Below are 25,808 nucleotides of genomic sequence, written 5' to 3'. Positions count from 1 at the left end.
GCTAAAAGAACAGCATTTTCTAAATTGTGCCATATGTTAGAGTCAGTCCTCTAAATCTAGATGGTTTTCTTACAACATTTTTTAGATCAACTGCAATACATAGTTTTGTCTGTAATCTGGTATTCATTTCGATTTGGATGCTAAGTTTAAATTTCATTAATTAAATCAAAATAATTGTCAAGATTTTGTCCTCATTTGCAACTATTTTACAATTAAGAACCAATGAAAAAACAGATAATGCTACATTCTCATCTGCAGAACTTATATCTGAGTCCTATTCTGAGTCCTATAACTGTAGGACATATCATGTGATGCATCTGCAGAGCAACTATCCCTACTGTCACTATAATTACTGTAGATTTCAATCATATTCCATATATGTATAAGAGACAAAAGGATTTGTTTGAATGATTTCTGAAAATTGGCACATTTGACAGCATACAAAAGGCACAAAATCAATCAGATTTCCTATTGCAGTTAAAACTGTTTTTGCTAAATACAATTCCAAAATGATTTTTATCATAAGAAAATATTTAACTTTGAACTATTCTACTCAATACTCTTGAAAATTAACCAACAACAAGAATGTGTCCAAAGTACACGGATGCCCCACTCGCACTATCATTTCCATGTTCAGTGGACCCTATAAACTGGGGTCAAAAATCTAATTTGGCATTAAAATTAGAAAGATCATATCAAAGAAAAAATGTGTAATAAGTTTCCAACTTCATCAAAAACTACCTGACCAAAAACTTTAATCTGAAACTCACACTTTCTTTTTCTATGTTCCGTTGACCGTGAAATTGGGGTAAAAAATCTAATTTGATTAAAAACTTTAACCTGAAACGGGACAGACGGAAGGATGAACGAAAGAGCGCACAGACCAGAAAACATAATGCCCCTCTACTATTGCAAGTGGGGCATAAAAATGGAAAAATGAAATTTTGTGTAGCAAATGGGAATGCATGAAATCTTTTGTTGCTGAGTATACATTTTAAAAACAAAGGAAATGTACTGGAAACAATGGTAAAATATTTAACCTAGTTATTACTGAAGTCATAGCAACCAATTATAAATGAATGTTGAAAATTGACCCGATTTAGTTTAAAGCCAAACTGCAGACAAATCATAGCGATTCCATAGAAAATTAATAAATGAAACAATTAGTGTTCTATCAATATTACTAAATACGTAATTATCTCAAAAGCAATATTTGCCATAAACTTAAAGCAAATAATTTTATCAATACAAATAACAAAAGCCATTGGAAATAATAACTCAGAAAACATTGAAACGTTTAAACTCTGGTTCAGATAGATGGAGTATCAAATGATAATTTCCTGCTTATCTTTATTGTCGGTTGTAAAACAGTTTCTATAACTCTTTAAGTTATAAAGCCCTTGCATATTTTTCCACCATGCAAGGGCTGTATAGCCAGTCAAGGTCGTTAAAAACTCCAATCATCATCAAGTACTATGGAATTATCTATTTAATGGAAACTAATAATATTGTATTTTCAATAAAACTTGATTTCAAAATTCTGCATAATATTTTTACGGTCCATTATATTGACAAAAATAATTCCTAAGAACAATATTAAAATCCACACTTTTATAGCAATGTCTGTAAAGACAGCTGACAAATGAGAAGAAGTAAGTTCTGACAAATAATTAGGTTAAAAGTAGGTCAAGGGGAACATTTTGTGATTACAAGAATTAGGCTAAAAGTAGGTCATGGGGAACATTTTGAGATTACAAGGATAACTATAATGACTCTTTTTCCTGACTCAAATGGTCTCCCGAGTTCTAAACAATGAAGGCATCATTACATCTGATATTATTTTGAAACTAAACACCCTAAGATAGTGATGACGAAAACTCAAACAAGTAGACCTTAGGTCCAGGAGTAAAAAAAAATAAGAGCAGAAAAATGTTTTATTACTTAATTACAACCATTGATAAAACTATGAGTCCTTGGCATAATTATTTGTAATATTGATGATTGAATTTAAGCTCACAATAAGCAGATTAGAATTTAAACTAAACTTGAGGTAAATGAATAAAACTGCAAGTGGGACATATTTTTCAGGAACTGTCAACTATCAGAGTGAAACACTTGCAGTCAAGAGTTAATAAAGGTTTCTTTTTATGTAACATAAAGGTTACATAACGTTCATAAATTGTCTCTGATCATCAACTGTGAAGATATAAATTAAAGCATGCAAAATTAATTATTGTTTTATGTTCTACGTTCTAATTTTTTTTTAAAAACTTGTCCGCAATATCTAGTGATGCAGTGCATAACGTATATTAATCATTTTGGCAATTATTCAACAAGGATTTTTTTGGAATCCTTATGAATTATATAATACTGCATCTCAATAAGAAAAGACAGAACTATTGATTTTCTTTTATATTTGAACAGACAGAAGAACTTTTAGAAAGTTAAAAATTATCAAGAATTTACAAAATTACTTTTTGATGTCAGGATTGTCAGGAAACATCCTTTAATATCCTGTCATGAACAGCAGACCATTGAAACAAATGTCACTGATTTACCATTAAAAGCTTTCTTTTATTAATAAAAAGAAAAAGCTAAAAAAGTAACAAAATACAGTTACAATGTAATACAGCCATTTCAAGTAAATCTACCTAACCAATGAAGGTATTGTGGATAAGGGAAAGACATGATGGGCTAATTTTGTTGTTGTATCTTTATAGTATTTAGGAGAAGGTCTATCTATCTATATTGAAGAACATCCCTTATATTATTGTTTAACAATACATGCAAAATTTTAAGTTGCAAAAAATAGTTTAAATCTAACATAAGATATTGAGATTGTCACAATCAGTGAACCTCTTTATTGTTTTTTTTAGTCGTATGATGATGTTTCTATTATAATCCTGGTACTTTTGATAACTATTCTATCCTATAGGGGATACAGTACTAAATGTAGATCTTTACAGGGTAATAATTCGCTGAATTCATTGACAACTTTTGTATTGTTCGCTATAATTAAGACCTTCCATGAAGCCTATTTTTAGATTAAACTATCTTTGATCTGATGCATACTGTAAACCAACTAAATTTTCACAGATACTTTATTTCATGTTTAGCCCTATCTATATAAAAAAAGAAGATGTGGTATAATTGCCAATGAGACAACTCTCTACAAGAGACTAAAACAACACAGAAATTAACAACTATAGGTCACTGTATGGCCTTCAACAATGAGCATAGTCCATACCGCATAGTCAGCTATAAAAGGGCCTGAAATGACAATGTAAAACAATGCAAATGAAAAAACTAATGGCCTTATTTATGTAATCAACTATGGCAAGATTTTATTTTATGATTTTCAAATTTACTTGATAACAGTTAGATATTAAAAGATCCAAGTTTAAGTTTTTTGCAACGTTTCATATTGGCGTTACTGTACATACAGTCAGTCCATTTTTGTCCTCTTGTGCATTTATTTGGTCAATTTTGTCTAGAAAAATGGCTACAAAAAAAATTGTGACATAATACTTTGTACACAAATTAATCTAAATGTCTGAATAATAGGAAAGGAAAAATCTCACAAAATAATTTATATATTTTCATCTGTTTCTGATGTAGTGATGTAATATCTTAATGAACAAGAATATGTCAATAAGAAACAATTGCCAGCTCACACTTTCACATTTACATGTTTAGTGAATTGAGGAATCTCATTATCTGGGTCAAAAAACTTATTTGGCATATTTTCCAAAAGTTCAGACTACATTTTATATAGAACTATTGTATCTAATTTTCAAGTTATTGTGTACAAAAACTTTATAATTAACAGGTTACTGCTTCTACATAGGCAGATCCAGGGGGCCTCGGGACCAAACCCCCCCCCCCCCCTTTGTGGGAAAAATTTGGTTGATAATATAGGGAATCTCTTAAGCATGACTGGAGCGGGCCCTCCTAAGGTCAGTCAGCAGGCCGCCTTATAAAAAGTTCTGGATCCGCCACTGTTCTATATATTAACTATTTGAAGGTATCACCTTGTGTCTGATTATTCGAATAAAAATCCCACTAAAGCATAAAATTTAGGTCAAAGAGACTTTTAAATTTTGCAGACCAGTTTTGTTATTTAATGGGTTTATATCATTAATTTATCCCTATAGTTTTCTCAGAAATGCACACACATATGAAAAATAACTCAACTGGATATTACATTGATTGATTGTTGGTTGCTTAACGTCCAGTGGCAAATATTTCATGTTTAAATATTAGAAATGAACGTACATATGGACTAGGATAAATCTCTAAACTGAGTTGCTTTGCCCTAGCCTTGCACAAAACAATGTAAGATAATATCCGCCCACAGATCTCAATGTTCTGCTTAAAGAATGATTACGACATTATCACCTGCTTTTATTTCACATGTATGCTAAGACAATCTCAGAACTAAATGTCAATTACAGTTTGTTTTATTGTCAGTAGATTTTATTACCAGACTTAAAACAATGGAAAAATTTATCTTCCCAGATTTTCCTGCAATCAAATATTAAAAGACTGTAATGTATTCGACACTTAGATGGATGTTACGTAACATAAACGTCGTTGAATTATTCTCACAAAGTGCTATTTAGTTGCATTATTTAGGGACAAATTTATTGACATTTCATGTGACAGTAGTCTAGTATGATAATTCTGTATTGAAATATTGGCATACAGAATTGGTCAGACAGAAAAACAGCCAGTTAAACATGATTTAGACATTAGGCATTGGTATTGACATTCTCAAATCACTTTCAGCGCTGACTCATGTTTCCTTTTCCAAGTAATGTAAATGCTGACCACTCTAACATATTACTTTCCAAGAATACTTTTGTCTGTCTTTTTTAAGATTTATGACATTAAAGAGAAAAAACTTGAAGTTCACCTCTTGCAATTTATTCTTTCTTTTATTTTCTATAGACTGCCTTGTCAGCCTCAGCCAAGTGTCCTCTCTGGTCCACTTATATATAGTTTGGAACCACATTTTTATAAGATTTTAGACAATGTATGATATCAATAACATCTTTGAAAGTTATATAAGATTCTGTTTTGCTTAGACATCACACAGGAAATATGTCTTGTAAAATAAATTTCATTGTATGAGCCTTTAATAATCCTTAACCTCTTACAATTTCAGTTTCAGCAAATAAAATATGAAATTTTCAAGTAATATTCAATATTTATAATTAATGCATTCACTTTGGAAATATTTAAAGTATTTCTCTTAATTTCTCATTGTTTTACACAAAATATTCAGAAACTATTTAACAAGAGGGTGAAAACTTCTATCTAAGTATGGAAAAAGAATGGTACATTATGTTATTAATACAAATTTCAGCAGCATAGTTATTCCTCCAAAGTGAAAACAATTCTACAATGTAATTCAGTAAACATCTAGCATTTCATCCAAATACCGTGCCAACCGTCATTAAATTAGAAGGACAGTCAATTTTAATTTCCAGAGTAAAGGAGATTGTGCATGATTATTGCGCTGTGCATACTTTCCCTTACACAGCACCGTTATTGGATTGTCTATTCCAACTGAAAGCATGGCAGACTTCCTTTTGACTTCATCATACGGCTCACTTCAAAATAGACTTGATAACTTCTCAACAATCGGTTGATTGATTCATTTATATTCATAATTGCTCTTGCCATGTTTCAAGGATTACCAGACTCAAATTTGATTATTGTCTTACTATTTGTAAATTTGCTCACCATTTTCAAAACAGATATTTCCCAAAGTTCTGCAAGCTTGTGTTGCTATGGCAATGTCTTCCGATTCCAAAATTGGAAGGAGAATTGGTACAAATCCCAAGTTGACACACGGAACTCTCAAGGCCTCTGAAAATAAGTTATTTATTATTCTGTTTATTCACATCAAATTAATTTCTAGTTGTATTTTTTTCAATTTTTCTATAATTAAGAAACACAATTTTGAAATTTAACTTTGAATACAAGAGTAATTGATCTCAGTAGAGAAATTCTATAGAAATGTAATATTGGTTTTAAATAAATTACTTCTGTTCCAAATAATTTTTCCATTTAATGACTTGGTAGAATCCTGTCAAAATTCTTATAAATTACAATTCTGATCAGGAACCAGGATGCGACAATATTACATTAAAGCAAAGCTGTTAGACTCAAGAGATTTAGATGTAATTGGCAAATAAAATGATCTTACAAAGTCAGAAACATCTTTTACAGGAATATACAAACACAGAATTCAATAGACATACTTATAAATGAATTTGAATGGTTTTACACTAGTAATTTTGGGGCCCCTTATAGCTTGTTGTTCGTTGTGAGCCAAGGCTCTGTGTTGAAGGCCGTACAATGTACCTTGACCTATAATGGTTTACTTTTATAAATTGTTATTTGGATGGAGAGTTGTCTCACTGGCACTCATACCACATCTTCCTATATCTAATTAATGTAGAAGAATGAAGATATAATGTATATTTTAAAGAAGCAAGCAAACAGTGGCCTATAATTGCTTTCTACCACTTTATTAGAACTTTTGTGGATAGTTGTCTCATTGGCAATCATACATGTACAACATCTTATACTGGAATTTAGTTTTCCTTCATATTTCAAACAAAAGTGTCTTTTCTATTACTGTAAACCAATTAATTATTTATGAGAGAATTATTTTCCTGACTTTTGCGAGTAGAAAAATAACACAAGAAGTTAAAATTTGGATCTTTCCTTCAAGTGAATTTAAAAATCGTCAAATTAAATCTCACTGGAATGGGCTGCTGCTAGAGGGGCCTAAACCCTTAATAAAGTATTTGTAAAAATAAGTTGGTTTAATAAAGGTTAGAAGATTAATAGAGAACCTGAAGAAAAATAGTGGTTGAAATGTCTTAAATGGTTTAATTACTACAATGAGGTAAATGTGTTCTGTATTGGAATTTCTAAACAAGAATTGTTGTATTTGACAAAACTCATCAATTTTTTCCATTTACGCCTACAACTGACAAATGTTTTACTATGCCAGTCTACAGTTATATTGGTTCCAATTTATTAGCTATTTCCACTGGTGTTAAATATCTGTGACATTTTACAGACAATCTATTCAGATTCAAACAACTTCACGCTTAGTCTGTAAATCACTTATAATATATTGGCACTAAGATGTGCTAAACTTTACACTTTGTCAGTCTAGTTTATGTGACTAATATATTTTGTACTTTTACCAGTTCACGTAATATCTCTGTACATTGGACTTACCAACATTTCCCAACTTCAGCTGATATGGACTTTGGACTAAGTGTGTCCTGTTGCATTGCTGATACTCACCATCTGTTGAAAGTTCATCTTTTAATTAATTATATCTCAATGCAACATAACATATTGAGTTTTTCTCATTGTATTACTAATAGATGAACATTGTACCCACAAACATTTACAATGTTCAGCTTTACTATGTATTAGTATTACTGTTAACTCATTTTGTTCTGCTGAATTTGTCTGTACTCACCAACTTTGGCAAGTTCAGTTTCTGTCTGTATTACCCTTGGCTAATTCTGTCCCACTAAATTTGCCTATACCTACCAACTTTTACAAGTTCTGTATGAATTTTGACTGAGTTTGTGCTACTAAATTAACATATACTGAACAACTTTTGTATGTTCAGCAAATAAATGTTGACTATTAACGAAGTCTGTCCTAATAAATTTGTCTATACTCACCAACTTTTGCAAGTTCAGCTAATATTTGTATGACTTTAGACTGAGTCTCTCCTTTTGTATTGGTCAGTATACTATAAAGATCATCTAACATTCCACCCTCAGCAGCTGTTTCTATAGCTTCCTCGACTGTCTCTTCTGAAACAGTGAAGGGATTTAAATTTCAAATTAAGTTATATGTGCATGCATGCAAAAAATATCTTTTCTTGTTTTTTTCAATTACTGACTAATTATTGATTGCTGAATGAGGCAAATGAATATTTGCATACATGCATAAAAGAGGGACGAAAGATACCAAAGGGACAGTCAAACTCATCAATCTAAAACAAACTGACAATGCCATGGCCAAAAATGAAAAAGACAAACAAACAACAGCACACACGACACAACATAGAAAACTAAAGAATAAACAACACGAACCCCACCATAAAACTAGGGGGTGATCTCAGGTGCTCCGGAAGGGTAAGCAGATCCTGAACCACATGCGGCACCCGTCGTGTTGCTTATGTGATTACAAATCTGGTAAATAGTCTAATTCGGTAGGTCACATTCATGAAAGGGAAGGGAATTGAATTGAAATACAAATGCCTTATGGATAATCTTTTCCAGAATTCTTGAAAAGTGTCTATTTCCTTTGAATGATAAAACTTTGAATCTTCAGCCAAATTTGTTAACCATCTCAGTATGGATGTTAGACACAAATGATGATTATATCTTATTAATAAAGGAACTGGACTGTCATATGAAAATATATTACCATAAATAGACTCACAAACTTTCAAACAGAGCTAGTCTAAATGTTCCAGAAACACATCATGGTCCCGATCCTGATTCATAGATTTCAAAATCCAAAAATATAAATATAAATCTAATTCTTAAATTGTGCCAACAGCCTGAACAACATGTATATGTAATGCTCCTATAATCAGAGCCTGACTATCCTCTAGATGAAATTTGTGAATAATATTGTCTTAATAAATAAAATAGTGCTTACTATCTGTTACTATCTGTTAAAGTATTTCCTCTACTATAAGAATCCTACATTCAGAATATATTTTCAATATGTAAAACCATAAGGTAAGGAACTAAGGTATTGGTTGCCATTAGCCATGTCAAAATGTTTGTTGTTTGGATGGTACATCTCAGACATGCTTATTTTATTCCTGTATTTTTTTTCCTTGAACACTAAGCCATGGCTGACACTGGAAAGCAAGCTCTAAAGAGCCTGCCCCAAAAAATACACCAAACAGCAAACTCTAAAGGGCCCTGCCCCAAACTTTGCCTGTTTAGAGACAAGAATCTTGCCAGTGTCTGCATTTTTTAATTCAGTTGCATCATTATATCTTAGAGTATTTTTGCAGTATTTTCAAAAAAGAATTTATCGTTTAAGGTTTCTTAATGGTATTTTAAAATCTTATACAAATAATAATGGTCAACAAAAGACTCTGTATACCAGTATAATCCAAAGCTTATTTCTGGAACGACTTTATTAAAGCTACCATCAGCAAAATTTTCTGATATTGTACTCAGAAAAAACATATTCTGCACCTTTTAAATTACATCACATATATCAATTTTGCACTTATATTATTCATTTGTTGAACAATGTATGATGACAATTAAATAACTTGTTTATAAAACATATCTTACCATTGTCAGCGCTTGTCAGATAATTCAATATTCTGTCTAAACTTTGGTTCTGTTCGACTTCGTTATCTAAAATCTGTAACTTTTCTAACATCTTCTGTACTTTCGATGGCTGACCTTCAGCTGTAGGAAACAAATTTTCCATTTGATTATCCAATATGAAATGGTTAATTATACATCTATTACAAAGCAGCAGATTAGTCCCATGAAATTATTTAACGAATAAATTTGAACTATGATTGAAACTTAACTGCAATGCTAGAGAAAATGATCAATACAAAAGTCCTTTATTCTGTCAATACATACCATGACTTATAGCTATATGGGACTGGCATTTCAATCCAATAACTTACTAATTTCCATGTATTTTCCTCAATGCTTTAAATAATCAGCTATTACCAAGTAAGGATGAAATTTTACCCTTAACTAATTATATTTATGTTACATAATTGTTGCAATCAGAGAATGTGTATGGGTGACTATTTTTCCAACTGTTAGTATTACAATATATGTAGAAACAATGTAAATGTGTATCAGTGACTATTTTTTCCACCTGTTAGTATTACAATATATACAGAAACAATGTAAAAGATGAAATAAAAACACATACAAAAAAATTGTTATGGAAATATTACACTTTTTTAGACAGGTATTCAGGGGATATTGACAGCCATGAAAAATGTAACCCTTCTTTTTTTCTTTTGTCAATAATTCACATGATCACAGTACACTGCTATTTTCAAAATTGCAAATTCATAATTCATAATAACGAATTATATGATTTTAGAAAAACAGTTCCTTAACTTTGTTTTTATATCCATGCAATACCATTCCTGCACAATATGTAAGTTCATGTCACCATGACTTTTTTCTTTTCTACACAAAATATGACTGATTGATTATTGGTTGCTTAACGTCCAGTGGAGAATATTTCATGCATGTTCAGGACAATACACATAATATGATATTTACAATTACATACTAACTATTTCAGGTGAAATTTCGAGAGAATTGAATACAGTAGCAGATTCAGAACTTTTCAAAAAGGAGGTGGGGGGTCACTGACTGACCTTAAAAAGGGGGGGGGGAGCTCTAGTCATGCGTCAGTGATTCCCTATATAACCAACCAAATTTAACACTCATAAGGGGGGTCCTGGATCCGCCTATAGGATATCACTTGATATCAAATAGAACTAGATACCGTTGAGATGGGAGCCATCTCTGTGGGACCCGCTGTCAATAAGTTGTATGGATAATCTGATATGAAGCATTATTTGAAGTTATTACATAGTCTCTATGCTAGGATGCATACATTATGACACATTCTCTGGTGTTGGTTAATATATATGTTAAGTTGAAAATGTTTGTCAGGTATAAAGTATGAAATAATAACAGCTGTCCTCTCAAAATATAGTGTGGATCAAATTTGTTAGCGACGGACAGACCAACAGACAGACCTTTGACCTAGGAAGTTGTACATACATCATGACACACCCTCTGGTGTTGGTTAAAATTGATGTCAAGTATAATATTTGAAATCATAACGGTTCTCAAAATATAGAGCGGACACGGGGTTGTCAACTAAAACCAAAGTTTTTTTACCTTGACCTTTGACCTAGGAAGTTGTACATACATCATGACACGCCCTCTGGAAAATGTCTTAAAATCATAATTTATTCAAAATTATGACTATTGAAATATTAACTGTTTACAAATTGCATGTCTACATCAAAAACATTGTGTTGTGATAAAGCCTCATAAATAACAGCAACATTTAAATAAAGTAAAAATTCCAAAGATACTAAAAGTATGACTAAGAGCCTAAAATCCTCTTTGAAATTATATAATGAATCGGTGCCAATACATGTACATGTAACAAAGCCAAATCTAGCACAAGTACATGTAGATCTTATTCTTGGCATTTGGTCTTTTGATAGATAGATACATGTCTTACTGGCAATAATATATACCACATCTACCTATTTTCATATATATATATATATATTGGAGTTTAATGTGACGTTCATTTTCACTGACTAGTATACATTGTTGTTTAGGTGCAAGCTGAACCCTGCCTCCGGCAGCAGGGTTTACTCACTGATTCAAAACCATTTGGTCAAGTTGTTGACTTTTTGCCACATTCTCGGTTTCCATTTTATATTTTATTTGGCAAGACAAAGTTTCTAAACATACCCAACAAGTCTCCTGTTTTCAATGTTCTCTATTGGTTCACCTTGCTGGCAGAAATCAATTTCAAATAACATAAAATATCATATACATGTAGTCAATGAGACTTATACTGCAAAACTAGAAAACTAACAAGACAGTGAAAACCCAATTGCACATTTTTCTGTTACTGAGAGACTGATGCATACAAAGCAATTCATGTTCATGGGTTGTCAATTTTCATAAATTATGACAAAAGCAATTAATTCAGGATTTTTCTCAATAAATATCACTATATATATTTAAAAACTCAAGCACTATTTATCCACATTTTCGGTTGGCATTTTTTTAATAGTTGCAATTGGCAACCACTAACTTTTGATATTAAGAAAATCTTTTAAGAAAAGCAAATTATACCAACACACATTTAGTTTCAGCCTTTAATAGTTTTCTAAAATAAATGTATAATTATCATGTTTAAATAAAAAACTAAAACTAAAAAAGTTTTTACCCAAATTTTATACCAGGGTACAATGTAGAGTGTATATTATACCATATAGGAGCGCCCCCCCCTCCCCCTTAGGAAAAGTTCTGGATCCGCCACTGGGCATTAAAAAGCATAAATTATAGATGTTTCTTAAAACTTGTGATTTTTACAATTTTTTGACAATTGAAATCAATTTGGAATAGTTAAGCTGGTTGACTGTTCTGTCACATTTTTTGCAGTGAGTGACTGAAAATTAAAACAAATTCAAAAAGCAAATAAAAGAAGATTGAGTCTGAGGACACAAATGCCCAATAACAAGCTTTGTAATTTTCCAAGTTTTAAAGGGACATAACTCTAGATTGGTAAATGTAACATACTGCCCAATGTTCAAACTCTGTCTGCATGTAGTGGTTCTTAGCATTGTGTGTGAGTTTCTTTTGATTTGGATGAGTCAAACTTAAGTTAAAGTGTGGAAAAAAGAAAATTTTCCAATTTTCCAACTTGTAAAGGGGGGATAATGATAGAACGCTGAGTGACTAACTGCCCAAATATGATGGTTTTGAAGTTTGGTTTCTAGCAAGGTGTATGAGTTTTATAAATTTCAATGAGAAAAATGTAAGTAACAGTGCAGAAAAAAATACCAGGAGGCCATAACATCCAACCTCAAGTTTGGATACAAAAATTAAGCAGATGGAAAGGTGAATTGATGGAAGGACAGATGGTTAAGGGTGACAATTAATGCCCTGTTGCCTATGGCGTACAATGGACATAAGCAAACTATGTAAGTTTATTTTGGATGTATACACAGAACTATATTTAAGACACATCATGGCTAGCCAAGGGTTACATTGTATGATCCAGTCCCCTTCTCTCCGCCCTTTGCAGATTAGGCCAACATTTGTGATTACAATGCTGCGCCATCTATTGTCCAGAAGATAAAAGTCATGCCCAGTCTGACATCATCATGATTGACCAATGGCCGCACTTGAACTCTCATAAGTGAAGAGGTGATAAAATGGATGTGTCTAGCTAGTGTTTACAAATTTCTTGAAGCAGGAACAGAAAATATATATTGACATCCCCACATTTGCAAAAGAAACATATCCAGATACTGCAATTAGTTAATTAAGAACTTTAAAATTGTCAACAAACATCATTCTATGTTTTTAGTCGGTAAAGACTTATTGCACAATCAGCAGGTGGCAACTGTTTATTTACATTTTCTACATTTGCACATGCTCATCTAAATGGTGCTTATTGATTGGACGCAGTCATTTAAAACTGGGACTGTGGAAGTTAAAAGTATGATATTTTCCCTAATATAAACAAACACTTCTGTTCAGCCATAACTTTTAATAACAACTCATAATAGCCCACAGCGACTTCACTATAGTCTCCAATGGAAATGTACAAACTAAGGAACGTTGTTATCCTGCGATAATTCTGACAGGGACCAATAGAAATCAATACCTTGTGTCTCCAAACTTCTATCTTTATTCACCAAGGGGGACTGGATCGTAACCCTTACGCTGGCGAAGATGATTTTAGACCATGCCTGTAAATTTTTAATTTGTATCTTTTCTTCCTATAGAGTTTGCTATGTTTTTCACACAAGATGTTAAGCTATTTCTACCTACATACATGTATATTGTTATGGTAATGGTATAAAATTGAGAAGGTTTTTGGTTTATTCATTCTATTGACTCATCATAAAATCTTTACATTTATTGGAAAAATCTACTTCTGCTTCTTCTGTATATAATGACCGCCTTCAACACGTTGAAGTTTACATCACTTGTACTGCGCATTGCTTTGTGAAGACATATATACAGTGAAATATAACAAATTTGTGATAATAAACAAAACAAATTTTTTTTAAGATAAAACTATTTACACATGATGAATTTACTGTCTGTAGGTGTAGTTTGAGACGGCTACTTTGAACATTACAATACTCAGGGGAAGGCTGTTCCAGATTTTAATTGTGCGTGGAAAAAATGATTGTTGTCTTACTTGTGTTCTGCAGGATGGAATTTGGTATGAGAGTGTGTGCATGTTCCTGGACTGTCTGAGCGGTTGAATAAGTCTGTCTGTTTTTTGTTATTGCAATGAGATGATATGTGATTTTATAGAACATGTCCAGGCGTGCATCTGTTCTTCTGTGTGTGAGGTCTCCATTTTAAATGATCTATCATGTCACTAACGCTTGAGGTGTTTCTGTGTTGGTTAGTGACATATCTAGCAGCCCTTCTTTAAACTTTTCTATTTTGTTAATATCCTCAGTAAAGTAAGGGTCCCAAACTGAACAGGCATGCTCTAGTGATGGTCTGACTAAAGATTTATATGCCTGTTCCTTTACTGAGGTGGAACTGATGTTAAGATTCCTTCGAAGAAAACCTAGTGTGCTGTTGGATTTATTGCAGATGTTGTTTATGTGACTGTGCCATTTTAAGTCTGATTGAAGTGTCACACCTAATGTAGGTATTTTGCCTTATCGACATGTTCAAGAATGTGGCCATGTAGGGTGTAATTATATACGAACGGATTTTTATTTCGGCTGATGGACATGACATTACACTTGTCAGGATGAAAAGTCATTTTCCATGTGGCAGATTTTACAATAAGAAGGAATTATTGTTTTTTGTATCCATCAAAAAAGCAATTGCTGAAACTGTGAAACAGACTGTGTAATGGAGTAATGCATTATGTTATTGAATAAAATGTGTCTTTCTGAGTAAATAAAAATAAAAATTACTCTGTGTTTGTGTTTTATGTTAGAATTAGAGGGTTTTCAATTTCAAAATATTGGACATGGAATAGACATTATGACCTACTTTACTGACATCCAGCTTATTTGGAGTGGAATTTTGAAGTATTATTTATAAGTGGAGCCTAATAACATGGACTTATATTTTAATAAAAAGTCTTCTTTTGTGTTTTAATCATAACTTTAAGGCAGATTTTTATTGGTAAAGGCTAAAAAAGGTAATTTAATAATATTGTTGCTAACGTCACGTCTTTTCCGTCCATTGTGGTATGTCACGATCGCAATTTTCTTGTTAGTTCTCAGACAGCCCATTGTAGTTATTTTTATCCCGGGTTTTATAAATAATTGAAAATAGCAATCATATTAAATTTGGATGACGTAAGGGGGTCAAAGGACTTGAGGAATCAATATCATTGGCTGTTTTATTTTTTGCGAACGTTACTGTTCGAGGTTTCCGTCCAAATCAGTGTCACGTGAGCAACATATATTTATATCTGTAACTCTCCTGTATAGGAGTTACGATATCGCCCTTTGCAGAAATAGATTCGGAGTCAGTTCCTTCACATGATGGGGAAGCAAAGAAGGTAAGTTGTATGTAATATCGTTACAAGAGGACCTTAAATGTATTCCGTCCATCAAAAAGACGTTCGCAACAAAACATAATGTCATGATAGTAGATGTTGCTAATGTTACTATTACGAATTGGTTTCTTGTGTATTCATTTGATATAAAGTACACCTGCAAATGACATTCTGTATATTTAGAAATTCTAAACCAGACTGTACAATTTTATTACTCCAGGCATATTTTAAACATCACTGTGTGCATACATTTTAACTTTTAAAGATGTTGTTGCTCATGTGACATGTCCAAATGTCGCTAACGTTACTAATTTTTTGGTTTCTTGTGTATTCATTTGATATAAAGTACACCTGCAAATGACATTCTGTATATTTAGAAATTCTAAACCAGACTGTACAATTTTATTACTCCAGGCATATATTAAACATCACTGTGTGCATACATTTTAACTTTTAAAGATGTTGTTGCTCATGTGACATGTCCAAATGTCGCTAACGTTACTCATTTTTGTCTCCGTCACATTAGCAACATGAAAGTAGGAGACAGAACACAATACTGTAAAATCTGCCATGTATTTTACCAAATGCCTAGTGTGTTGAGGTCTTTTTGAAGGGTTTCGGAATCACTGTTTGATTTTATTACCAGATATGCAATGGTGTCGTCTGCAAATAGGCAATTATGCATATGGTGGAATTTAGCCCAACTGGTATGTCATCAATGTATAATTAAAACAGACTTGGGGCCCAGAACAGATTCTTGAGGCACTCCGGACTTTACAGGGACATAGCCTGAAGTCTCAACCTCTAGGACAACTGCTTGGGTACGACATGATAAGAAGCCCTGTATCCATGCATTTGTTTTCCCCTGTATCCCAGGCCATAGTAATTTAATTTGTGTGTTAACAAGTTATGACTGACTTTATCAAAAGCTTTGGAGAAGTCCATTATAAGTACATCTGTTTGTTTTGAGTTTTCCATATTTTTAGTGACATCATCTACAAATTCCAAAAGTTGAGTTTCACAAGATCTGTTTTTTCGAAATCCGTGTTGTAGGGGATACTGGATGTTATGTTTGACTGCATGTTTCATGATTGCGCTAACTTCAACATATGCATGTCAAAGAAATAGGTCTATAATTCTCTGGATTATATTTGGAACCTTTCTTGTAGATGGGTGAAACATGTGCAGTACGCCAGTCAGTAGGGACTTCGCCAGTGACTTATGATTTTTGGTATATAAGGCATAGTATTGGTTAAATTTCATGTGCCAACTCCCTAAGGAGACGTGGCTTAAGTTTGTCTGGTCCACTTGCCTTGGATGGATTTAAATTTAGAAGTAGTTTTGAGATACCTTGGATAGTTATATTTATGTCGGGCATGGTAGGGTAAGCTGTTTTCTGTTGCATGTATTGATTGTTTTCAAGTTCAGTGATCTTCAGTAGCAGTGATTTTGTTTGGTTCTGGGAAAACTGATTGAAACTGTTTATTTACACACTGATTTCAACGTTCATTTGTGTTTTCCTCGTTTGCATTCTGAGAAAATAAAATCTATGGGCTGATGGTTGTTGTGTTATCAACCACTTTCTATTTCTAAGGTCTAATAAGTTTAAAAATCTTAAAATAAACTTGCTTACCCATGACTTGAGTTTGTTTATCTTGACAAACCGGATATGCTTTAGACATTCGGATACTCTCGGATTACTTCATTGATCTGAAAGTAAAAAAGAAGGGCACATGCTGAGCAGATGATTTTTGTTTTGGTAAGGGATTATCCCACATTTCAGTAGTAAACAACTGTCTGATAAGTGTATAACTGTTATTATGGTCATAACTGGGCATTAGTCTATCGAATTCTCCAATGTTTATACAGAATTAAGCAACTGGAGAATATTTTTGTTTCACTTTACTTTTTGATCTCTATGAAACCCTGATGGATATGCAGTACTGGATTTCGACAAGGAAAATCGACCTGAAATTTGTGTGATTTAATTTGAAATCAATAATTTTCATCAAAGAGGATCTTTGTTTCATTACAGTTACATTTAGTTTCCTTCTTGAGTCTTCACATGGGATACATACCGTATATATTTGGATTCCGTACGCATAAAACACCCCACTCGACTCTCACCTTAGTATTATTCTTTTGATGGCGGTTTCAACCGATTCGTAATGTACACTGTAACTTTAAAGGGTGGATCACCCTGGGGATTTAGATTCCAGGGAGGATGTGATTTCAACGAACCAATTAAAATAGCAAAGGTGAGTTTTAAAATGTTTTTGAAATATGACAAAATACTGAAAACAGTTTTTAGCTAACTAAAAGTTTTGTAAACTTTTCTAATGTTATATTAGCACAAATAGAGAAATGCAGCAATATAAAATTATGAGTAACTTCCAAGCTACTTTTCAATGCAAGATTTTATTACAGAAGATTTAAATGTTATTTGCATTCATGCTTTAATGATCTTATTTTTGTGTACAACTACATGTACATGTTTGAATATCCAGGAAAAGAAACAAAAACAAACATTTAAAGACTACAACATACAAATTTATATGTTATATAGCAGTTTGATTTCTTGTGTTAATTGTTTGAAGTGTAATTTAAGTAAATATACAAAGTATAGTGTTTGTATTTATTATCCTATAAAATGTAAACATGCACTGATAGATTCACAAGAGACTGGTTTGGATGTGCTTGAGAGATTTTATAAGAAACTGAATAAAAATTTAAAACCATTAGAGATTTGTAGTGAATTAGTTTTTTATGTGAACCTGATAATAGTAGTCACCATTCTGTTATTCTTAATAGATTATTCGTCAACAATTTTACTTTGAATTGATAACTTTATATTATTGTATTGTAGCATATTGCGTGAATATGAAAATAGTTGAATAGGTCACATAAAGTTTTATATAAGGTGTCCTATAAAATGAAGCCCTTAAAAATAAATAATGTCTTTAATGATAACGAATAAGAACTACATAGCTTAAGAGAATTTGGATCAGTAACAGTGATAACGATTATATATCTGATGAACATTTAGGTGTTTTTTGCATCATCATTTGAAGAAGTAGTTTCTTGACTCATATTTAATAAGATGATTAGGGTAATATGAATGGTTCCATTGCTCTATCATGACTAGATCTGGCACAAGACAGGTAAATTTATTGTTTGGCATCAAACAGCATCAATCTTGCCGTTATAATCAAGGAAGTCATGTTCATCATAGCAGGCCAGGCTAATTAAAGTCTTCGTTTTTGGTTAATTAGCAACTATGTTAAATATTCCCACAGAGATGTTTACACATACATGTACATGAGGTACATAATGTTGTGTCATAGTGTGTATGTTATTCATTTTGGACCTTCTGGTAATATGTACAATATATTTGAGCATTTTTATGCATTTTTAAAAACTAAATGCACTTTAAATAGTAAACACAAAAAATTGAAGACCATTACTAAATGTACATGTACATTATTGCAAAATTTACTACTATACTAATCATAGCAACAGGACATGAAAAGTGTGCACATGTGAGACATTAAAAAAGAGTTGTAAATTCCTTACACCATAGGGCCATGTATGATTGATTTAAAGTACCCTTTATTTCATTATTACCTTGTACTTTTATTGCACACTTTTAAAACCTATTGAAAATATTAAATTTACAATGTACAATGGATGCATACAATGTAAATGCGTCTATTAACTAATGATGCACTTGTCGCCTTTAAGAAGGAATTGTTAATTAAAATTCCATTGTCTTATTAATATAATGAAGGTCATCTTCTTACGAAGAAATACTGTAATATTGTCAGTGTTATTTAAATTAAATAAACTCTACCCTATGTTGTCAATTTTGAATAACAGTTGTAAATTCAAAGCTTTTGTTACACTCTAGATAAGAGATCGGTGCTTTAAATGGGTGTTTGACCAGTGACATACCAGATACATAATTTGGGTTCATAACAACCAAGTATGAGTTGCAACTTTGAATTTAAAGTTTTCCTTCTTAACCATTTCTACAAAAATGATTTACGAGTTTTAAACAACCTGATTGCACAGGTGTGTGTTTTTTTTCGATACACAAACTTTTGGATAACACCCCCTCAAATAGGATTTTATCATGATCACAATAACATAAGTTATTGACAAGTAACAATTTCACTTTAGTTTAGATGAACAACCACAGGCTTTATACATATCACAGAAAAATATTTGATTTTCTTCCAAACTTTAAAACATAGATTAATTAACACTTCACCATTTTCTCTGAAATGTAGGTTCACTTTACGGTTTACCTAGAGAATTGAAGAATAATAAATGTAAATTTTCTGATCGTTAAAATAAGATGATTGTTTATAACCAAATTGAAATGTTAGTATAATGTGAAATACATATATAAAATATTGATAGATACAAAATAAATTAAAGGATATTGCAAGTCCACATAGAAAGTTTGATAGAAATTAAAACATTTCATACTAGTATAGTATTGTACAATTTTGATTAAAAAGAGGAATTAATCTTTTACACTTGTTGCATGTGAGACAGAAAGATTTAAATAATACACCCAAGGTCACTGCATATTCTTTAATAATAGTTTAGTAGATATATTTTCTTGAAAATCTCAAGAAAGGTATGTAAAATATATATGAGTCAAGGGAATATTTGTGAAATAGCAATAAGAATAAATATAGATTCTACAACTGGAACAAGTGTATAACAATATTTATCCACTCAAGACAGTTAAATTTAAAATTTAAAGTGCGAGGCTTGCCGAGCTTTTTAAATGATTAAAATTTAACTGTTGAGAGTGGAGAAATATTGTAATACACGCGTTACAGTGGTGGAATTTGTTTCTTCAATGATTTTTATCCTTTCTTTTCAAAGATTTGAGGAAAGTTGTGTACTTTTGATGTGACGTCATCAGGCATGGTTGCCTTTTTTCATGACGTTACAATAAGAAAATTCAGAAGAAAGCAAGAAAATATAACGTCACAATTAAATTTCAACCAATCATTTGCCGAGAACTGATTTTTCACTAGTGAGGAGAAATATTTTTCTCACACCGGTCAGGAAATGTGAAAATAGCACAAAAATTAGAGAACCCTACTTCTTAATGAACAGACAGCCACACTAGATAGCAATTAATCATTGGCAAGCTACAGTATATCTAGCATGTCTATATCACCCTGCATGTGCCCCTGAAAGCTGCTAATTGAGAGGTAATTGACAATCTGAAAATCAGACCTCAATTCCTCTTATTGGCTGATGAATATTGAGTAATAACCATTAGTATGACTAGTAACTTTTCACTCCTTTTGACTTGCATTCACAGAAAAGTTAACCTCATGAAAATGACTTAAAAAGACTTAAACAAGTAATCCCCCCTCCCCTCTCTTCAAGAAAAACATTCACATATAGATATTCAAAACTTACAACGACCAATATCTCCCTTTGAGAGAAGATGTACAATGATGTATAGTGGGATTGTTTTGCATTTATTTAAGCCTCTTTTACAATCTGAAATTATTTCAAACTATATAATTGTACTGGTAGGCAGAATCCTCAAAATTTAGTCAATGATATGTAATGTTAAAGGAATTGCACTGAATATATACTGACCTATTATTTCAATAGAGACATGATAATAATTTTGTTGTGGAATTTTTAATATCTCAAAAAATCTTTTAACATTTTATGATATATTTTTAACTAGTATTGATTATTTTAAATATCTTGATAAAATTGGGTGTTTCTAAAAGTAAAATCAGGTGATTTATTTATATCTGAATTTAAGTTTTATTATATACAATCCTCCAAATAGTAATCTTCATTTTTTTCCTATAATACATTTACAAATGTGTATAACTTTACTTGTATATCATTATTAAGGTATCGTTGTTGTTTTTTTGTTGTTTTTATAGTAGAAGGTACATGTAACATTCCAACATTGAAGAGAAAGTTTCTTGGCAGACTTCTATTGTAAATAGATAATTAACTGAGGCCAATTCATCTTTACTGAATCAGAAAAATATGTTGGAAAATATTCAAAATAACTTCATAATTAACTGCATCAGTAAAAATTGAGATAAAACAATAGAAAGGCAATATATTATACACTCAAATTTATATATAATGAGCATTTACCAAATCACTTAAAGTTATGTATGTATAAAGAAGTTAGCAACTAAACATTTAGCTAACACACAAAAAAACTGTGAATTATTCATTCAGATCAGCATACATTTGTACTTGATAAAGCTCCACTCCAAGCTTTATAAATTGTTTGAAAATAATGGAACTTTTGGCAAAACCTTTCAGAAGTTTGGAACTTTAGATCCTCATCAGTGCTTTTTAACTTTGTACATGTACTTTATTTGACCTTTACAACTTTTTTGATTGGGCATCACTGACTAGTCATTTCTGCTGTGAGACGTAGATGTAATATGTGCCTTGTGTTCAAAATTTGAATTCGGGTACGGTTGTTTCTATGATGTGTTTATCAAGTTCAGTAACAGAGTTTGTGATTTACTTGAATAGTTGAAAGTTAAATGAATTGATGTCTCTGTAAATGTTTTTACATGTAGATGTACATGTAGATAGAATTTGTAAGACCTAAAAGTGTTTTTAGCAAATTACTCGCTTTAAAACACAATAAATATACATGTATGTATTTTATTTTATGTATTTCTATGATTTAATACTTTCACTATTTAGTGCAAATCAGTTTGCTAGTTTCAGGTAAATTGTTAAGCAAATCTGATCTTATTGTCTGCTTTCTAAATAAATGTAGAACTAGCTTATAATTTATTGACAAATTAATTGTGTTGTACACAGTACTAAAATAGATAAAAGTGAAGATACAATAAAGTCCATTACTAGTATTTCCTGTCGTTGGAAATGAAATGGAAATTGACTTATGATAAGGGAGATAACTCTAGGGCCCCAGAACAAACAAAATACAGATTAAATTGTAGTTTGTTGTGTTATATTATTGAGTTGGGAAGTGGATAATTACTGGATTGATTGATGTTTTGACTCTGAATGATAACCTTGAATAATTTGTATAAGATTTAAATCACCATGTGTTTGAAACCATGTGTTTGAAACCTAAAGCTCTATCCTTAGACACCTGATATACTTGTATAATTATGGTATTAAAACCTTCTAAATGTCTACTCCATTTTGCCTTGGGATATATATAAAATAGGACATAATATGTTTATCACTTTTTCTAAATACCATTTAATTTTTATGACAGTTTTAAAAGATGAATGCATTTGTGATTTTAAAATTGTGGTTTATGTTACATGTAAATTTATTTTATATTTATGATTGTAAAGTTTTGGGCATGTGTATTAACTGAGTAAATACATGTATAAAAGCATGAAGATATTGATATCAACATGCTGGTAATATTTAATACATGTTTAGTTGCTTTCTTTCTAGGGGTAAAATATTGGACTAATCTGGTGCGTATGCATTAGATTATTTTCTGGCATACTCTCTGAAAAATCAACCATTTGTGTCATATCATTGCATCCTTGCATTATAAGAAAAAATAAATTAAAATTCACCTTAAATTTTGAAAAAAATCTCCAAATCTGTTCTAAGAAATCTAGCATTTAAAAGTAATAATGAAAAATGCTGTTTGATTGACATGATCACACGAGCAGTGTAGCTGAAATTTCAGAACAGAATTACAATCTTTTATTTAAAATTATGACAATTTTTTGACTTTCCTTTAGAATTGTTTGAAAAATTGCACGTAAAGTCCTTGACCTTGGTGAAAACACTTGTTGCTAATTTAGACCGAATATTACCTCATTGTAAATTTGGTATCTCCCGAAAAAAGGCCACAAATAGACAGCAATTGTCATATGCAATACAAAACCATGTAAAAATGTGTACAAAGGTATAGCATTAGAAATTATTATAAGAGATATAAAGATGCGTCATCTTGAAGAAAATTGTAGCATAGTTAAAAATCACATCTCCATATTTATTTGAACAATGTAAATAGAGAAGAAGACAGGTGGTCTGACAATGTTTCATTGAGAATGCCAATTCTGAAGCTTTTTTATGCAGGTATAAAACCTTCCAAAAAATCTACACATGGTAATTTGTCAAACAAGTGTGGTTCTTCAGACTGTTCTTGATTCTATATGTAATATTTCTGCAATAAAGTTTGATCCATCTGTCAATTTATGATAAGGTTCTATAGATAGCACATTGGTTTCCTTGAAAGCATCATTAGTATGAGGGAGTATGAATGAACTACTGTTTTATGGAGTCATGGCAATGACCTTAGGTCAGGTCTTGAAGAGTTCAAACAGTTTCTGATTACATCCCAGCTGGTGGCACTTTTGAAGTTAGTGGCAAATTTAAATGTTAATTCCTCAGTGACTTATTTCACTATAGATGTTAGTAGTTTGGATGTTGTGATTGTTTATCTACAGTAGATTTTACAACATTCTTTAGTGCTGTTGGATTGATTTGTACAAGCCTAGAGTAAGTGTTAATGTTTTCTGCATGTGATAATTACCTGACATATATTGTGTAACAGTAAACTGGTACCTAATAGAGATAACAGTAGGGTAACATTGTTTATACCTCACTTTTAACAATCACTGAAAAATTTGCACCTGTAAGTTAGTATATAATATAAAGTTTTACAACTATACTCACACTGTATATGAAATTGAGAATGCAAATGGGGAATGTGTCATAGAGACAACAACCCAACAAAAGGACAGAAAACAGCCAAGGCTGTAAAGAATAAAATTGAGAATGTAGCTATTTATTTTAAAAGTGGTGAATTCTCAGATGTAAAGTCATGAAAGTCAGCATTAGCTGTTGAAATGGGGAAACTTGTTCCTTTTATTTATTCTTCATCCTTAGTATCTGAGCATAGATGTAATGGGTATAACATCTATTGTCAGAGCAATCTATTATCTTTAATGCCAGTATCCAGTTTGAAGACCATGATCACTCTTACTAAGTGGTCAGTCTTTATTCTCAGTTGGGGCCTTGGTGGCTTATTATAAGTGGTCTATGTACATGCAGTCTAAATAGTGAATCATTTAAACCTGTCAACACTCAGAGACTGTGAGTTCAAATATTACTTGACAGATGCCTCGAATGCAATCTTATATGAATAAGATTGTCAGTTTTGCCACTGAAGTTGTTCTCTCTGGGCACTCCAGCTTCCTCCACCAATAAAAACTGACTGCCACAAATAGCACAATAGTGCTGAAACTCAGCCTGAAAGTGGTGTAAAACACCTCAAAATCAATCCAATCATTCTCAGAGAACATTTTTAATCTTAGTATCAGTGAATGTGATCACACTTAACCCTTTCCTCCATAATGACGCCTTTTGGTGCCACCCCCTTTACTCCATGATGACGCCTTTTGACACCTGTGTAGTACCTCAATTGAAATGCCTTGACTAGGAAATGTCTGCATCAGACTTAAAAAAATTTGTATCCAATATGAAAAGGATATATTCATAAGATTATCTGACTTAAATTTATTTGATGAAATATTTGTCTTCCCAAATGCATTAATACTTTAAACCTTATGATTATTATTTTATTGAAAAAATCCTATGCGAATCAAGTATTTAAAGAAAAAAACTTCATGCTCAGTTGTGAATAAAAAAATGATATACCTTTATACAATATTAGAGATTTATGTTTGACACTTGTTAAGTTTATCAAGTTGTGAGTCAGTTTAAATGCATTTTGTGTTATTTTTAGATTTTAAGAACTATTTATGTATTTAAAACATGCATTTATGTATATTATCAGAAGGTTGTTGGAATCATGAAATTTAAAATTTTTGAGATACTGAAATTGTGTCGACAGAAAGTCTGTTTTTGTGAATCAGCTGTTTCCGTTACCTTTTTACTGAATTTTAAGATTTTAAAACTGGGCTGATATATTTTTTTATCTTTTGACACTGACATGGATAATCTTATCATTTTTAAGAACAAGATGGTTGCATCACTTTGGAGCCACTCCAGGAATGATTTTATGCTTGGTGTGATGCCAATCATTAGGTACACTGTATTTTATAATATGTCTTTCATTAATTACACACTATTGAGAGAGTTATAGACATCTTTGTTTATATTGTATGTGTGTCTGAATCTTTTGATAAGTCTGGGTTTTTTTTGGGGGGTGGGGGGGGATGGGGGGATAACAAATACATGACATTGTTCTTTTCTTAATAAAAATGATATGATTGAGTTTTTTTGGTTTTCAAGAATGATGTGATTTAAATTTTGATGAAGGCATCAGATATGTCTGATGATAAAGAGGTATTCACTGATTTTATTGATATAAAATCTAAATCTCTTGACCACTTATTATGGTTTTTTCATTGCTGAAGGCTGTTCACTACCCTGTAATGGATTACTCCCTC

The 25,808-nt window shown here is 31.6% G+C and overlaps 2 protein-coding genes across 52 annotated transcripts in view; one reads left to right on the top strand and one right to left on the bottom strand.

The window, feature by feature from the left end:
* The window catches only part of LOC139489702 (rap1 GTPase-GDP dissociation stimulator 1-B-like), a 64,419-nt gene extending 47,260 nt beyond the window's left edge, over nt 1–17,159 (bottom strand). For all 3 annotated transcript variants that reach the window (XM_071276413.1, XM_071276414.1, XM_071276415.1), the window contains exons 1-4: nt 17,003–17,159; nt 9,372–9,491; nt 7,725–7,859; nt 5,749–5,874 (exon numbers count right to left, since the gene is read on the bottom strand). In XM_071276413.1, the coding sequence (XP_071132514.1) occupies nt 5,749–5,874; nt 7,725–7,859; nt 9,372–9,491; nt 17,003–17,051 (430 nt within the window). In that variant the 5' untranslated portion in view covers nt 17,052–17,159. The remainder of the gene's footprint in view (nt 1–5,748; nt 5,875–7,724; nt 7,860–9,371; nt 9,492–17,002) is intronic.
* The window catches only part of LOC139489696 (sorbin and SH3 domain-containing protein 1-like), a 121,609-nt gene continuing 112,874 nt past the window's right edge, over nt 17,074–25,808 (top strand). For 48 of the 49 annotated variants that reach the window (XM_071276408.1, XM_071276402.1, XM_071276391.1 and 45 more), the window contains exon 1: nt 17,082–17,627. In XM_071276408.1, the coding sequence (XP_071132509.1) occupies nt 17,538–17,627 (90 nt within the window). In that variant the 5' untranslated portion in view covers nt 17,082–17,537. Of the gene's footprint in view, nt 17,628–25,808 lie in introns of all 49 variants that reach the window. The other variant, XM_071276411.1, reaches the window with a different exon arrangement.

This window comes from Mytilus edulis, chromosome 9 (assembly GCF_963676685.1).
Source record: "Mytilus edulis chromosome 9, xbMytEdul2.2, whole genome shotgun sequence".
NCBI classification, from domain to species: Eukaryota; Metazoa; Mollusca; class Bivalvia; order Mytilida; family Mytilidae; genus Mytilus; species Mytilus edulis.
This window is presented reverse-complemented; position numbering and strand designations above follow the sequence as displayed.